We start from the raw sequence: 17,686 nt of genomic DNA, 5'->3' as shown, positions 1-17,686 counted from the left end.
GCACAGCTTATTGCTCTGAGACACTGGTGGTGATTTTAAGTGTGTTGGCTGGAGAAAAGACAAAATGGTTACTCGTTTGTTATTTTCTGTTTGCTTATTTTGGGTAAGGGAAATAGAGGCAGAAAAGCAGCAAGATGAGTGAAAATAGTGAAACAGTTGCTAAGTTGGAGCTCTGCAGGTTCTAGGCAGAAGAGAGGGAGAAAGAACACCAGAGACAGTTGGAACTGAAACAGACAGAAATCGATGAGCAAAAAACAGCCCACCAGAGAGCCATGGAACTTAGACAGCTCGAGGCTGATAAGGAAAAAGAAGCCCTAAAGCATGAACTGGCTGTAATGGAGTGGAAGAGCAGAACCCCACAGCAGGGGACTCCACTTTTCCAAAAATCCACAGGTGGGACCGGTTGTGTCCTCCATACAGCAAGTCCGGGGACATTGCTGAATATTTCATCCCCTCTGAGAGGCTGTGTATGCTCCATGCAATTCCTGAGGACGAACAGATGACCACTTTGGTTGCAAAGTTGACTGGGAGAGCTTTGGACATATTCAGTAAGATGCCAATTGGTGATACTGCCGCTTATGGTAAATTTAAGGAATTGGTTTAAAACAGTTTCAGATTACACCTGAAACTTAGAGTAAAATTTAGAAGCTCTAAGTCCTGGTCTACACTAGGAGTTGAGGTCGAATTTAGCAGCCTTAAATTGATTTAACCCTGCACCCGTCCACATGACAAAGCCCTTTTTTCCAACTTAAAAGGCTCTTAAAATCAATTTCCTTACTCCACCCCCAACAAAGGGGATTAGTGCTGAAATCGGCCTTGCTAGGTCGAATTTGGGGTACTGTGGACGCAATTTGACGGTACTGGCCTCCGGGAGCTATCCCAGAGTGCTCCATTGTGACCGCTCTGGACAGCACTCTCAACTCAGATGCACTGGCCAGGTAGACAGGAAAAGGCCCACGAACTTTTGAATTTCAATTTCCTGTTTGGCCAGCATGGCAAGCTGCAGGTGACCATGCAGAGCTCATCAGCAGAGGTGACCATGATGGAGTCCCAGAATCGCAAAAGAGCTCCAGCATGGACTGAACGGGAGGTACGGGATCTGATCGCTGTATTGGGAAGAGGAATCCGTGCTATCAGAACTCCGTTCCAGTTTTCGAAATGCCAAAACATTTGTCAAAATCTCCCAGGGCATGAAGGACAGAGGCCATAACAGGGACGCGAAGCAGTGCCGCATGAAATTTAAGGAGCTGAGGCACGCCTACCAGAAAACCAGAGAGGCGAACGGCCGCTCTGGGTCAAAGCCCCAAACATGCCGCTTCTATGGTGAGCTGCATGCCATTTTAGGGGGTTCAGCCACCACTACCCCAGCCGTGTTGTTTGACTCCTTCAATGGAGATGGAGGCAACACGGCAGCAGGTTTTGAGGAAGATGATGATGATGATGAGGTTGTAGATAGCTCACAGCAAGCAAGTGGAGAAACCGGTTTTCCCGACAGCCAGGAACTGTTTCTCACCCTGGACCTGGAGGCAGTCCCCCCCGAACCCACCCAAGGCTGCCTCCCGGACCCGCCAGGCGGAGAAGGGACCTCTGGTGAGTGTACCTTTTAAAATACTATACATGGTTTAAAAGCAAGCATGTTTAATGATTAATTTGCCCTGGCATTCGTGGCTCTCCTGGATATACTCCCAAAGCCTTTGCAAAAGGTTTCTGGGGAGGGCAGCCTTATTCCATCCACCATGGTAGGACACTTTACCACCCCAGGCCAGTAGCACGTACTCGGGAATCATTGTAGAACAAAGCATTGCAGTGTATGTTTGCTGGCGTTCAAACAACATCCGTTCTTTATCTCTCTCTGTTTTCCTCAGGAGAGTGATATCATTCATGGTCACCTGGTTGAAATAGGGTGCTTTTCTTAAGGGGACATTCAGAGGTGCCTGTTCCTGCTGGGCTGTTTGCCTGTGGCTGAACAGAAATGTTCCCCGCCGTTAGCCATGGGGAGGGGCTAGCCACGCATTGGGGGGAAGCAAAATGCAACCTTGGAACGAAAGCACATGTGCTATATATGTAATCTTAACAGCAAGGTTTACCCTGAAAGAGTGTACCCACTGTTCTATAAAATGTGTCTTTTTAAATACCACTGTCCCTTTTTTTCTTCCACCAGCTGCACGTGTTCCAAGGATCACAGGATCTTCTACTTCCCAGAGGCTAGCGAAGATTAGAAGGCGGAAAAAACACACTCGCGATGAAAATGTTCTCTGAGCTCATACTGTCCTCCCACACTGACAGAGCACAGACGAATGCGTGGAGGCAGACAATGTCAGAGTGCAGGAAAGCATAAAATGACCAGGAGGAGAGGTGGCAGCCTGAAGAGAGGGCTGAAGCTGAAAGGTGGCGGCAGCGTGATGAGAGGAATCAGGATTCAATGCTGAGGCTGCTGGAGGATCAAACTAATATGCTCCAGTGTATGGTTGAGCTGCAGGAAAGGCAGCAGGAGCACAGACTGCCACTACAGCCCTTGTGTAACCAACCGCCCTCCTCCCCAAGTTCCATAGCCTCCTCACCCAGACGCCCAAGAACGTGGTGGGGGGCCTCTGGCCACCCTGCCACTCCACCCCAGAGGATTGCCCAAGCAACAGAAGGCTGGCATTCAATAAGTTTTAAACTTTTAAGGTGCTGTGTGGCCTTGTCCTTCCCTCCTCCACCACCCAGGAGACATACGATGATGGTTAGCTGAGCAGGCTCCATGCTTGCCATGGTATGGCGTCTGCACAGGTAACTCAAGAAAAAAAGGCACAAAACGATTGTCTGCCCTTGCTTTCACGGCGGGAGGGAGGGAGGGAGGGCCTGATGATATGAACCCAGAACCACCCGCGACAATGTTTTAGCCCCATCAGCCATTGGGATTTCTACCCAGAATTCAAATGGGTGGCAGAGACTGCGGGAACTGTGGGATAGCTACCCACAGTGCAACACGCCGGAAGTCAACGGACACACTCCACTGACTACATGCACTTAGACCATTTGTGTGGGGACACACACAATCAACTGTATAAAAACGTTCTACAAAACCGACTTCTATAAATTCAACCTAATTTCGTAGTGTAGACCTACCCTAGTAGAGAGGCTGGATTAAGTAACGTGGCTCAGTGAAATCCCAGTACATCAGGTGCCATCCCAGAAGGGGTGTCGAACCCGTCACAGTGAGATTTACGATGGGCCTAATGTGCTGGGGGAGTTCAGTCCAGTCTCTGACAGGTCCTGGAGAAAGCTCTATCTGCAGCACAGAGGAGTTTTAACCTTACTCTAGAGAGGACAAAGTTGTCACCCAAAGGCTTCATCCCAAAGCCGTCCCATTGAGCCCAAACAGCAGATCTGTGGTGAGACTTCAAGAGTTGGTGCTTCCCAAACAGCAAGGGCAAGCGAGCCCAGGAACCATAGCTTGCAACACTGAGAAGTCCTGTCTCCCAAATCCAAGCCCGAGACCATTTTTGTTGCATTAACATTTATTTACACTAATGGTTGTACAGTGAGGGTACAAAGATTTGAAACATAAAGGTAGAGGAGAGGAGAAACACGTACTGCCTGAAATAGCGATTGTAATGCAATACACAACAACGCTGTTCAATGATTGACACAGAAGGCCCCACTGCAGCATTCTCACGGTAATGTATTCATGAATTAAATATCATCTTCCCACATGCGTAGTTCAGTAATAGTTTCCTCTTGTTTGATCATCCTACAGCCCTGCTTCTGCTGTACAGCACTGTTCTGTGGACTGTTAGCTTGAAAGGAAGTCACATTTATAGTGACTTGCATCTGAGTTTCACCTATAATCACAAAGAGCTATTCTTCTGAACTGAGTTTCCAACTGGGTGAACACTTTGTGTGATTTGACTCAGCTGCAGAAGTCTCATGAAATCCCTAAGATGGCCCAGTCAGTTAACAATAGCCTGATGCTCTGGTCTGATTCAGCCACAACTCTCCCCGCAACATAGCGCTGTCCACACCGGTGCTTATATCGGTGTAACATATGTCAACATAAATTATGTCGACCTAGGCTATAGTGTAGACCTCGCCAGCATCTCACACTTCTCCTGAGAAAAGCCAGGTCAGCCCTAACTCCAAGAGAAGTTTCATGGCTGAGAATCCTGAACAGAAGGAAGCCCCTCCCTTCAGCCCATGCGTCTCCTAAAGCCCAGACCAGTGGGAGTTTTGCATTTAAATCCTACCCTTTTCCTCTGTACTTCACTCTTAGACAGCTCCCCACTCCGCCTGCAGCTTCATGGACTCTTAACGGTGGCTCTGCACTGCATTTGAATAGCAGAGGTGATGCTGCCATACAATGTTCCTGCCTTTACCTCAAAGGTGGGATTCTCTCCACAGCACTACAGACAATTCCTCTAGCCCCCATGTAGTCCTGGCCCAGTGACTGGTTTAAGGTCCAAAACAGGCACTGTATTGAGGCCAGGACAATCAGACTTTAAAGTGATGGTGTGTTTATGTCTGAACAAAATTCTATTTAGGATCATGGGTGTGATGCATGCTATATGATTTTATAAAAATATGCTAATGAGTGAATATAATGTAACTGGAATATGCTTCATGCAAAAGGTCTCTTGTATGGTATCATTATAAAGCTTATAATCTACTGAGTGTGGTCATCCTATTTGTATAAATGTATCACTCTTGTATCTGAAACTAGAAATATAAAATATAACTCTGAGGGCCTATTGTAATTATGAAAAGTGTGGGCCATTAATGGTGGTTTGGAATCTTGATGGCTTCCATTAACCAGGACAATTGTCTGTAGATGGCTCTGTTTCACTTGTAAGTCTTCCTGTATACGTGTGTGCTGGCAAGTGGGTAATGAAGTCTTACAGTGGCATGTGATCGTGTCACCTGAATGGGTTCCCACCCCCTCCTTCTCAATGGAAAGCACCAGGTTAAAGATGGATTCCAGAGAGGGACAAAGGATGCCGCCTAATGTAAAAGATATATAAGTGGGTGGAACAGAACAAAGAGAGGCGGCCATCATGAGAAATCCCCTAGCTACCACCTTAGCTGGAACAAGGGCTGTACCAGGGGAAAGGATTCGGCCCAGACTAGAAAGATGTCTGGTCTGTGAAAGAAACTTATTGAAACATCTCTAAGGGTGAGATTTTATCTGTATTCAGTTTTTATTAGTGTACTAGACTTAGACTTGCATGTTTTATTTTATTTTACTTGGTAATTCACTGTCTGTCTGTTACTACTTGTAACCACTTAAATCCTACTTTCTGTATTTAATAAAATCACTATTTACTTATTAATTAACCCAGAGTATGTATTAATACTTGGGGGGGGACAGCTGTGCATATTTCTCTATCAGTGTTATAGAGGGCAAACAATTTATGAGTTTACCCTGTATAAGCTTTATACAGGGTGAAATAGATTTATTTAGGGTTTGGACCCCATTGGAAGTTGGGCATCTGAGTGCTAAGGACAGGAACACTTCCTAAGTTGCTTTCAATTAAGCCTACAGCTGTTAAGGGACGTGGTTCAGACCTAGGTCTGGGGTTGCAGCAGGCTAGTGGGTCTGGCTCAAACCAGGCAGGGCACTGAAGTCCTTAGCTGACAGGGCAGGAAAGCAGGAGCAGTAGTCTTGGCACATCAGTTGGCAACCCCCAGGGGGTTTCTGTGATCCAAATGGGTTTTAATTTTTCTCTTTCTATAGCCCCAATCAGACCCCTCAGCAGTAACTAAGTCACATGGGCTCACAGGCAGAGAGGAGGCAAAAAACAAAACAAAAGAAGTCCCACTAAAGAATCGCTGAACCATTTCTAAAGTAGTTCTGCCCCATTAATATTATTTGTGCCTTTGTCTACACCAGGGTTTTCAGCCAGCAATCTAAATGCACCAGGGCACTCCTCTAAAAGACACATTTTGCACAGGTGCACTTGGCCCTGCTTTGAAATGCACATTAACTGCAGCAATATAAATCACGACTATGCTACAGCTTTGGATTAGTGGCTGAAATCCCAGTGTACAAAAAGCCGGGTTACAGTAACTTCCTAGGGTGCCCCAGCCGGATCTGGAGCCTCATTAGGCACAACACTATACTGAGCGCACAGTGCAAGACCCTCTGTGTCCCAAAGAGCACATGAGCTAAAACAGACATGTCACTCAAATGGAGGGTGAAAGGAAGGATCATTATCTCCATTTTACAGATAGGAACTGAGGCACAAAGAGATCTAAAGCACTCAGCTCCCATGGACAAAATGGAAGCAGTGTTAATGCTAGTGCTGAGTTTCTTCTGAAAACGTTCTCACAAGTGACCTGCCCTTGGTCACACAGAGAGGCAGGCTATCGTAGAGCTGCGACATACACCAAATACATGATGGTGTGGCTCAAGGTTTTACTGGCATTTGTTTGCAATGACCTGCATAACTGACCAGTGGCTTTCCCATCTGGGAGTAATGCATCCATCCCAAACTTGTGTCCAGAAAACCTTTATGCTCCCCCAACCCATCTTCACTCCCTGGAGCTGCAGAATGGTAACAGCCATCACATGCATAGCACTAGCCAACTGCTAACATAAGCAGGGACCACAGTCTGATTCCAGCTCTCTCAGTGACTCTCTAACTCACATTTTGCGTGTGCTCCATGAAATGGTCATTTGGCTCATTAGTTGCTACTAGCTGAGCGCTTAGGAATGGCCAGTGCTGAGTATGACATAGATGCTAAACACCTGCTCTTTTAGTTCCTTAGGCTCTGCTCCAAAAGTAGTGTGAGGGCATTTAAAAATATTAAAATAGCAAAAAAAAATTTAAATCCATATTTCCATGTCATTAATATTCTGAAAGCATCTTCCTCCTGCTTTTCTTACACCTCTCACGCTGCCATATGCTTTCTGGGGGACTTATCCTGGTGGCCAGGCCTGTGCTGAGCTCATCCTCACCTCGGTTATTTAGAGCTCAGCAGCCACCCTGTAGACTACATTAACTTTCCTGGAAGAAAAAAAAAAAAAAGAAGAAGAAGAAGAGCTGTTGACTGGTTTAGTCTTTTCCATGTTAAAGCAGATGCTGCTCTCAAAGCCCCCGAGGCTCACTGAAGGGGGAATTTTATACCAGAGTTAAAGCTCTTGCAGGGATGTGTGTCCCCATTATCTCTCAGTATTTTATGTGCATCTGTATGCCCCTGGCTCCAATCTACTCTCTGCACACTGTTACCTCTCTCCCTAGCCTTTATCTGGCTCTACCCTGCCATTTCCCCACACCTCTGCTATAACTACATAAGCCCCAAATAAGGATGATTTTTATGTGCACAGATTTTAAGACACACATTAAATGGAATTAGTGAAGAACAGCTGCAGTATTCCATTCAGAAGCTACAATTTCCACCACACCAGAGAGGTTTATCATTGCATCTTCAGCCTTTTGAAAGAGGCCGTAGGTTCCGTCTCACTTCTCACCCTGCTGTACATTTATAGATGCTCCTTTCACATTCTGACACTTCACAGACATTTCTGGGTAAAGGGCAACTTGGAACAATGCCATAAGCTGCCTCAGCGCTAGTATCTGGCCCTGATTTCATAATTCACTGGGAGCGCTAAACAACATGCTCTGACAGCTTTTGTGTCCCAATTCCTAGAAGAAATCCTCTGAAGAGCCACTCACTCAGACTGAGACATTCAGGCAGAGCAGCAGCAGTCTGCATGGAGGAGGTGGCATAAATAACTTGCTAGAGTAGAGGCAGGGAAATTATATGTTGTGGTGCTACGGTCATGGCTCTGGGGTTCAGATGGCAACCACGTTCCATGATGAGCTTTGTTTTAGGCACCTTCCTGGTAACACTGTCTAGTCCTGAAAATTGCTATATTTTCTCTGAAGTTAAAGATCAGATTTTCTGCAGAGTCTGAAGAAAAATGTATTGCATTACATGGGGTATAACAATTACCCTAAAATAAAATGTTAACAGAGTTTAACAGTACTCTGCGTCTTTTAGCTCACAAGCAGCTTGTAGGTGCTTTGTAGAGTTTTAAAAACCCCTTCGAACATTCCATAGGGTAAAATCTTCTTGAAGACTAATGAGCAGGGTATATTTGACAAAATGCGGTTACAAGTAAGCGCTTTTTATTAGCAATTGTTAGATCTAATTATAATATATAGTGTGAGTGTAAATGCAACATGATAGCAGGCTTTAGAGCTTTGCATGGATGAGCTCTGCTACTCTACTGACTCACCCTGGTAGCCAGGTCAAATAAATCTAATTCAAATCAATTTGCAAGAGAAAAAGCTAACTATTCTATTCTGCAGCAGAAGAGCTAGTGAGAGGAACAAGTCATCCTGCAAGGAGAAGTCCTGGGAATAACTGAGCCTGACAATAGGTCTGCAGAGAACTGTTTTGTGAATCAAGTCCTGCCTGACAGATTTATTGCCTATGTTAACTTTCTAAAGCTTCAGAACAAGTTACTAGCCCAGGAAGGGTGGGGATTTTTAGACAAAACCCAATCATGCATTTGGGGAGCAGGGATGGAAGTGACACTGAGACCATGCCCATTCACAATGAGCATGTTCCCCTCCAGTGGCTGGTTATAACTTGAACATAACATATGGGTCCTTCCTATAGCTAGCTGCTAACAGTCTTCTGTAGCTCAAGCAGTAGAGAGCTAGGGGCAGTGATCTTTCCCCATTCTCCAGGCAGATTTAGTTTGTTTAATAATTGTAGGGTTTGCCCATATGTAGCAATGGGTTTATTGTCCAATGGCACCTAGCTTTTTTTTCCTTCATTAAGAAAATTGGTCTAACTATTTTTGAGTTATACATCATTAAAAATTACCTTGATTATCCACAACCACAATAGGAGGAAGTAAGCTCAGAGTGCAAAGCCGTCCAGCCAAGGATCACAGCTGGAAGGATATGTAATGCATCCGGCCACATTGCATCTGACAGATACACACACACACACCATTCCTAGTCCCACAAACACCAGTCACAGAATCACGGAAACGTAGGACTGGAAGGGATCTTGAGAGGTCATCTAGTCCATCCTCCTGCCCTGTGGCAGGACCAAGTATTAGTGAACCATCCCTGACAAATGTTTGTCTAACCTGTTCTTAACCCATTAAGGCAAAATACTATTACACCAGATTCACCCTTTCAAGTGCAATCATGCAACCCTCTGGCCAAACTCTTGGAATCTGGATATTTGGACCCCTGGCCCCTTCAAGGGACTTGGGACTCAGATATTCCCTATCCTCCCCAATCCCAACCATTAATGGGATCCAAGAATGCCAGCCCATAAGAACAGTCCTACAGTTAGGCACATAATGCCACTACCTTTCTCTACATCCACACTTGAAAAGCCAGGGCTGCATCAAATTGCTGTTGATGAATGCACGGTTAGAGGTCAACAAAACTAACATTATTCATGATCTGATTCAGGATCAGATTTCTGACCCTGCCTCCCTCGAAGACTTGACTCAACATCATCACTACCCAGTCCTTTTAACCCAGCTAGCCCCAATAGGTTGTTCAGTACAAGACAAGCCAAGGAGGATCCCTGAGCAAGCAAAAGAAGACAAAGGAAAACAGAGAAGTAACTCTGTGACCAATATGCAGAAGATGCCCCCCACCCAAAATCCTCAGAATCCCAGATGATCTGTGAGGGAAAGACTAGAAGGTACGTTAGGCTCCTACAGATGTTCACCTGAAGACCCAGCAAACCTCCTAGAACAACTGATAGATCTACTGCTGGAATCCCCCAGGTTCACTGTTCTTAACGACAGCTACAACCAAATGGACAATGCCCAAACATAGTAAATCTGGGTTCTCGGATACCTGGACCTGAACATCAGACTAGGAGTAGAAATTGGGGACAAATGCTCTGCCACCTCATCCAGGTGAAGATCATGGTCTTCCACGCATCCCAACAAGAAAGGAATACACAGCTGGTTCAGCTTGCCCACGGAAAGCCAGTTGCCCAGCTAGACAGGTGATATGCTGACAAGCTAGTAGAACAGAACAGCCATCTGATAGCCACATCCACTGACATGTCATGAAGATCTCTGCAGTACACAAATCAACGATGGTAGATGAAATGTGTATCTCGCTAGTGACACAAACCTATTCTGAATCCACCCACCACCAAACATACACACAGACAATTTTACAGTACTCCATCATTGCAACAAATGAAGCTCAGAAAGACTTTCTCCACCATCACAGCTGAAAAGTGTCAGCCAGCAGAGATATTCCACATGGTGAACCAACTGGTCAAGCCAGACTGCTTTACATAAATATTAGACCCACACGCTGACCACAGTAAAGAGTTCTCAACCTAGTACGCAGGAAATATTGACCAAATATGAGATGAACTCACTGTGGGGAAAAAAACATTAAACCAGCCTGAATGGCAACAGCCAACCTGCTGAATTCAGCCCTATCAAACATGATTAAACTCAAGAAAGCCAACCCATCTCCTACAAAACAGATCCATGCCTCTCCTGGCTAATGGAGGCCAGCCAAGAACAGCTGTACCCACTGCCAGCAGAAATTAATGCCTGCTTAAGAGAAGCAAACATGTCAATCTTGAAAAACAAAAAAAAACCAACCAACCCAATCTTAAAGAGGCCGACAGGATGCAGTGAACCTGCAACCTCCCATTTCTTGGGGTGAGGGAAGGAAAATCTGAGAAAGCAATGACAACCAAACTCCAGCAACATGTGACATCTGCTAACGTTTGGGACTCTTTGCAATCAGGCTTTTGCTTTTGACATGGCACAGAAACAGCTCTCATGGTGCTAGCAAATGACCACCTCACATCAGTCGTTAAAGGCCATGTCTCTGTACTTGTACTGCTCAACCTCTCTGCAATTTTTTCACATGGTTGAACACAAGGCATTGCTGAACTGCTTACCTGATATAGCTAAAATAAACAGTGCAGCACCACAATGGCTTCAATCATTCCTCTCCAGCAAGAGTGGGCATGAGCAGCTATTCCTCTTCCCCAAAACTTCACTTGTGGAGTCCCCCAGGGATCTAAGCTGGTCCTCCCTCCTCTTCATTATCTACAAGAGACTTACTGAGAAGGAAGTGAGAAGGTGCTGCTGTGCCTTCAGTGTATCAATAGCCTCAGAACTTCAACAATGCTGATTCCTTCTTATTGAGCTTCCCTTCAAAGGCCCCGAGTCATCAAAACACTTAGCGTGTAAGTGTACTGATGAATCAGTGCCTGGCTTCAAAGCCTTCTCTTGCTACATGGAGACACTTTTACATGTTTTTGTAGATTCTGCTGAACTAGAATTTCATATATTCAGATGAGGCTCTGCACAGGGACATCTCTCTGCCCTAGAGACATTACTGCAACTCTCTGGAGACAGCAGAGAGCCTCAGGTATTCTGAGGCCTCCAAATAAGATTCCAACAGGTCCAAAACTTTGTCAGCTTTGAAGTTTGTCTGTAGTGACTTTTTCTTTATAAATCTCCATTGATGTTTCTTGGTCATAGTTCTGTGACCCTTTTGATACACAGGTTATTTTTTAATTGAACTTGATATTGAGTAAGAGTGGGACAAGCCACAAGTTATTGAATATGATGATAGTTTTAAAATATTATGTAGTATTAATTACAAAAGAGATGAGTTGAGTCACAGACCCAGAAGAATCCACGATCCAAGAAAGCCAGGGAGCTCCAGAAAATAGCAGGGGCAGAAATGGAAGATAGACAATTTAGGAATATCTTTTGGGAAAGTATTAAGTGCTGGGAGAAAGAGGAAGGAATGAAGAGAGACAAACAATGCCAAGTTGAGGGCAGGCTTCCCAATGAATGCCATCAGCTCTCTGCAGCTGCATGCAGAATTGTTCTTTGCATTTCTCTCTTTTCCAGTCTCTCAGAAAAACATTGTCTAGTGCCAGACCTAGCGGGAAGCGCAGCCACTCAATACAGCAAACGCATCCACAAGCAAGTAAAAACTAGATTCAGAATCTGGCTTCTCTTATTTGTAGCTCATTTGCAATTTATCCTTAGGTATATGCAACTTCCTAACGTCTTTAAATTAAGTAGAAGATTACCAATTATTGCAGTCCAAAAGGCAAATGTCCTGCATTTCCTGGGACTTGTGACAGGCACTAGGGTTGCAGAAGTTTCCAAACAAGCCAGTAAGTGAGGATATTTTTAGACTATTGTATCAAAAAGCCCTTAAGTAAAAGTTGCATCATCTGCTTCTCTAATCTTAACAAAAGATTTAGATGGAGATCACCTATTACTTCTGCCCTGTGGCTAAATTCACCCCTTGTGTAAATCCACTGAAGTCCAATGAATTGAGCTCATGCTCTGTAGCAGCTGAGCAAAGAATATTCTGTTCCCACCATCTCAGAAGACAAAAGAATGTATTAATTCCCCCTGGCGTTTGGCCGGACTATCCTAGGCCAACCTGGCATTCACCCCAGGGCATTCATCTCTGGGGGCTCATCTACACTAGAACCACAGCCAGGTCAGGGCACACGTAAACAACACACTAGTTTATTTCCAGGCACCGTTCCATGTTGTAGTTTAGCACTTCCCTTTGCATGGCATGCATGTGTTGCCAAGGCTTCAGCACAGTTTACCCATCCAGTTAACGTCCAGTCTGCACTGCTAAATGGACCCCTGCTTTACTTACAGCCTCTGGGAAACAGTGTTGTTGTTGGGTCTGCCCCCAACACAGCTAAGAACCTGGTTCTCATTTCACTCACACCAGTTTAACTTCACTGACATCAGTGGAGGTATTCCTGACTGAGATCAGAATTTGTCCCTAAATAAAAGTGCAGCTACATACAGTGAACACAGGCTCCTTCTCTCCTCTGACTAGATTTGATGCTGATGCCCAAGTACCCCTACCTGGCACTGAATGTTGGAGGGAGGCAGGTGTTATGATATCAGTGTCCTGAAGGTACGGTCATGCTAGAATATACATAGCCAAGGGATTTGCATTGTATTCAGCCAGGAGGGTATTGTCTGCTATACTCAGGTCCTAATTACTAACTGGGTATGTGTTCGTAACACATCTTGTTTTTAATCAGGTAAACAAGTATTTCCCTGGCCTTGGAACTTACAGCCAAATAGTGATTAAAAATCACTGTGCATTTCCTATCCTCCCTGGCACTCCTGGGAGTGAGTGTTCCCACTGAGCCAATGAAGCCAGCTACTTAGGCATGGGCTGTGACCAAAGCTCTGAGAGCAGTAGCTTCTGCAGAGGGCAAACCTGCGGGGAATTGCATATTTCCTTAAATGTGCTTGAAAAACCTGGTTGAAAATTGTTGAATGAGCGAAAGCCACCATCACCAGTAGACACGTATTCCAGACAGTGGGCACAGAGGGTGTAACACCTCTGAGACAACAAAATAAGAGCTTTCCTCCCCATCTCCTATTCTGATGCACTGGGCCAGGCACCCAGCTTACTCACTAGTAGGTTGGCAGCCTGGCTTTTTTGATTTGGTAAGTTAATGAGAAGAATTCAGCTTGCTGAAGTCTCCAAGCTCATACCCTGTGTCTCTGTGTTAATTTATTCAGAAGCAGGGCTTGTTCCTTTGGCAGATCTTCTGCATTTCACTAGATCAGAGCTGAGCTGTCTGCACAGAGGCTGACGCGCATATTCAGAGCCTGCTTTAACACCATTGCAGGAGAATGCAGTGGCACTTAGCAGCAACTGCCTGAAACGCTGAGTAGATATTGTTAATGAACCTTGATGCATTGCTTGTCATACAGATATCAGAGCCCCTTTCAAAACGTGTGAATCCCACTCCACTAATCAGAAGGGCTGATTACTTAGATGTCCCTTCATGGATATAAAAAACGTTTGTCCTCTTGCCGATCATTGATCAAAGGAGGGGTTTTGAAAGGTAGTAGCCATATAGGCTTGATTTATTCTACAAAACCACTCAGAGTTGAGATGGCAGTAAGAGCACAGCTTATCAAAGGGACTAACAGAGTGCCCCTCTAATAACAATGAAACAGGAGTGTGTCAGAGAGGGAGACTGTGTGGTTTACAGGTATTTCATTTACCTCTTTTTTCTGTGCTCCAGCTTCCTTCTGTATAACAGTGTCCGCCACCAAGCCCTGGGGGCCGGTTCACATCACTACAAATGGAATTTGGAGAAATACACAAGGCATCTTGCATGCTACAGGAGCAACTCTGATAGCCAAGCACTGCTGTACCCCAAGAATTTTTCTCTTTATATGTTCGGTGGCTGGAATTCATCCAGGTTCTTGCTCCCTAGGGCCTGTTCTGAGCTACCCTGGCACGACCCAAATGAAAGTGCTTAGCAGCATAAAGTATGAACAAAGTGAAAAACGCTGAGCCCACGTACAGAGCGGAGGAGGCTCCAGAGCATACTTGGATTGTTCCTCTTTCAACAGTGGGCAAAACCCAAAGGCTCAGAGACAATTTCTGTGTTATGCAGAATACGCTAAAAAGACTTAAGCTGACTGCAGGCTCATATGCTTATGAGGTAGTCGTGTCCATCCCATAAACACACATTAAGGATTGGTGCCTTACCTTATTGGTGTCTTACCTTATTTACCTTTGGTATTTAACGAATACCTTATTGGCTTTCACTGTTTGACAGTAACAGTGACTGCCTCCTTACGCCCCTGAACACTGGAGAGCAGGAATCCTTAAATGTGGGAGAACTGCATTTCGATAAAGAGCGTCTCTGCTGTATCTCCATCGTTACCAATGGCAGCACGGCTTGCAGAGCCTCTGGGAAATGATTGTTGGTGCAGTGCATATTTATGTCTCTGGGGTGATGAAGGGCCTACATAATAAGAACTCCGTTTATCCAAATAGCATATGGGATTTAGATTTTATTCTGACAGATGGAGCTTCACATAAATGGGGGACTTCACACTGTAAATGACATGCGTTGGAGTCATAACCAAGCTACAGATTATATGTGCGCGTGAAGTGTGCGTATGAGGATGGGGCGTTGCAGGAGCCCTAGACTATCCCTGGCAAATGAGGTGGCACTAGCAATTCAGGCTCCAGGAAGGGGCCATGATTTAGAAACAGGAGAGAGCGCAAGCCTGGAAGAAGGTTGTTCTCTGAACCCAGGACTGTGCATTTGCCTAGGCAACCCCAACCTGGATCATATTTGTGTGTTATGCTTTGATGTTTTTGCCTCTGACTGAGAGAGAAAATTTTCCCTGGAGAAGAGGATCTGACAGGCTGACCCTGTGTTCTTTAGAGTGTTATTGTATCAGCTTAAAAGGGCCAAATTCTGCTCTGTTACATGGATCCCAGCTTGAAGAAAAACAGATTAATGGTTTTAAAGGTATGAACATGTGACAATAACCAGCCCATAGTTTATGATGCCCCAACATCCTAAGCCATTCAACCGTCATATCACTCTTAACACTCACTCCAGATCACTATATGCTGATTTGGATTGCTCCTAATGTTAGAACAACCACCTTGCCAATACAATTTACCTAAAGCGTGATAGCCTGAAAGGCTGTTTTGCATTAACTGTGGACTGTAAGTTCACGTGATGGCTTTGCACAGATATCCTGAACACTGAGACCTTCCTCTTTGAAAGCCTCTCTCTAGGAGGCAAACCTGCACTTTGAGTCAGGCATCTGCTTAGAGGCAAATATCTTTGAAGCTGTGGAGCTTGAAACTTCGTCATGGTTATTTAGAAATGGGCTCAGATATTAGCTCTGTCACGTGGGTTGTACGTTATTTCACGGAACAATTAAATAGAAGGGTAGCTATGAGTAAAAACAATGTATCAAGATAGAAGAGTTGATCAGAACAGGCTTTATTTTAACCAATCTGGAAGAACAGATTAAGTGGCATGTTATAATTTATTGTTCCTATGGCACCGTAGGTGTGTGCATGGTGCTTAAACAGACAAATTGTATGGGCAGGTTCCTCTCCTCAGAGCAAATCTAAGATTACATTTTCGAGGATAATGCACAAAATGGGAGTAGTAGCATAGCAGGAGCTGTAATCTCTGTGGGCTGAAGAGGAGAGCCATTGCAATCTGCTCCATTTCATGCCAGTTATGGGCAACACTTGGCTGGACAGGCTTCTGGATGCCTCTATTCTATGCCTTTCTGGAGAAATAATAAATCTATTTATTCCTGCATTTATTGAACTCCGTTGCCAGTCACTTTCAGATCGTAGATCATAGTTGAGAGCCGCTAATGTCTGGCTGGCACAAGATGCCAATAGCAGTGAGGTCAAAATGGAAAGAAACATTCTGAGCTCCAAAGAGAATTGGATGATTGCCAAGTCCAAGCCCACTTTTTCTCTAGCCAGTCTGAGCCCAAAGGGAGACTAAACCTTTTCCCAACACTCTTATTTAATGCCAAGTAATTTGGCCAAAAATAATATTCTGGAGGAATCCACTTTGTACCGAGTTCTGATTTTATTTTTAGTCGAATGGTATATGCGTGAAAGTAGAAGAAATCATACAAACCACATTCATGCAGCCGCGGACGGAAGGAAAAAAACACTGCTCCCAGTGCCAGACACCCCACATGAGGAATTGCTACGGATTCCTCTTCATGGCCCAACCAGGTTGTCAGCAGTCTGTATGAGCTCAGAGATATTCAACTTTACCACTCTGGGCCTCAAAATTTGGTGCTTGTTGAATTTGAACCCAGCCTCCCCATTCTCTTCCAAGCCCCTTGGATAGGCTCCTATAGAGCAGCCATTACCCCGGATGGCTGGCACTCACCTGCAAGCCATTCTCCAGTATGGGTTCTCCATGGTCAGATATGGGGAAGGTAGCAATGTTCTGGTCTTCTCCTCTCACCTGTGTTCTAGCAATGGTCTCCGGGAGCACAGGCTTTTCTTAGCTGGCAGAGAAGAAACAACTCATTATAAAGGGGCAGTTTTACGCCAATGACCCACTCTCTCTTACACACACTGAGAATTTCTGTAACAACTCTAGACATATGACTAAACACTCTGGGCAGTGAACAACAGAGCAATTCATTCCATCCAGAAACAATGGAGAAACATATACTTTAAATAGAAACACTGCCCAAATTTTCTACTGATAAGTCCCATGGGAGCGGTCTTCTGAGTCCTACCAGGTAAATTTCCCAAATATAGGGCCTCCCCAAAGATACTCAGGCCACTTGCTTTGGCACCTAAATTTGCCTGCTTCCACTCAAATTCACAAACTCCACTCATTTAGTCCTCCTCCTTGCCTTCTCCTTCATAGGTGACCTGGGTTGGGCTGGCTTCTCATTTCAGGTGACCAGACCCTGGACTCATCTTTCTCAAGGTAGCTTCAGTCTGGTTTGTATTCTTATGGTAGCAACTGCCATTTCAGCATGGACAGCAAGAGAAATCAGCATCAGCCTGCTTTACGGTGGAATTTCTGCTCATTGTCTTACATTTGAGGGACTGGTTTAGAGTAGCAGCCGTGTTAGTCTGTATCCGCAAAAAGAACAGAACAGGAGTACTTGTGGCATCTTAGAGAATTTGTTAGTCTCTAAGGTGCCACAAGTACTCCTGTTCTATTTGAGGGACTCGGTCTTCTCCAAGCCCTTAACAAATTATGGGAGCTAGTTCACATAATAACAAATCCTTCCCAAACACACACTGCACTGCACTGCATAACAAGCAAAAAACTACCTGGATACAAACATTTTCATCTATTATTAGAACTAATAAATCCATTCAATAAACAGCAACCACTGCAATGCCTTGCAAGC

The 17,686-nt window shown here is 44.9% G+C and overlaps 1 protein-coding gene across 1 annotated transcript in view; it reads left to right on the top strand.

Annotated features, from left to right (window-relative positions):
* TTC7B (tetratricopeptide repeat domain 7B) overlaps window positions 1-2,768 on the top strand; it is a 331,494-nt gene extending 328,726 nt beyond the window's left edge. The window contains exon 20 of the mRNA XM_074956113.1: window positions 2,162-2,768. Coding sequence (XP_074812214.1) covers window positions 2,162-2,209 — 48 coding nt within the window. The 3' untranslated portion in view covers window positions 2,210-2,768. The remainder of the gene's footprint in view (window positions 1-2,161) is intronic.
* The last annotated feature ends 14,918 nt before the right edge of the window (window positions 2,769-17,686 follow it).

This window comes from Natator depressus, chromosome 6, assembly GCF_965152275.1.
Source record: "Natator depressus isolate rNatDep1 chromosome 6, rNatDep2.hap1, whole genome shotgun sequence".
NCBI classification, from domain to species: Eukaryota; Metazoa; Chordata; order Testudines; family Cheloniidae; genus Natator; species Natator depressus.
This window is presented reverse-complemented; position numbering and strand designations above follow the sequence as displayed.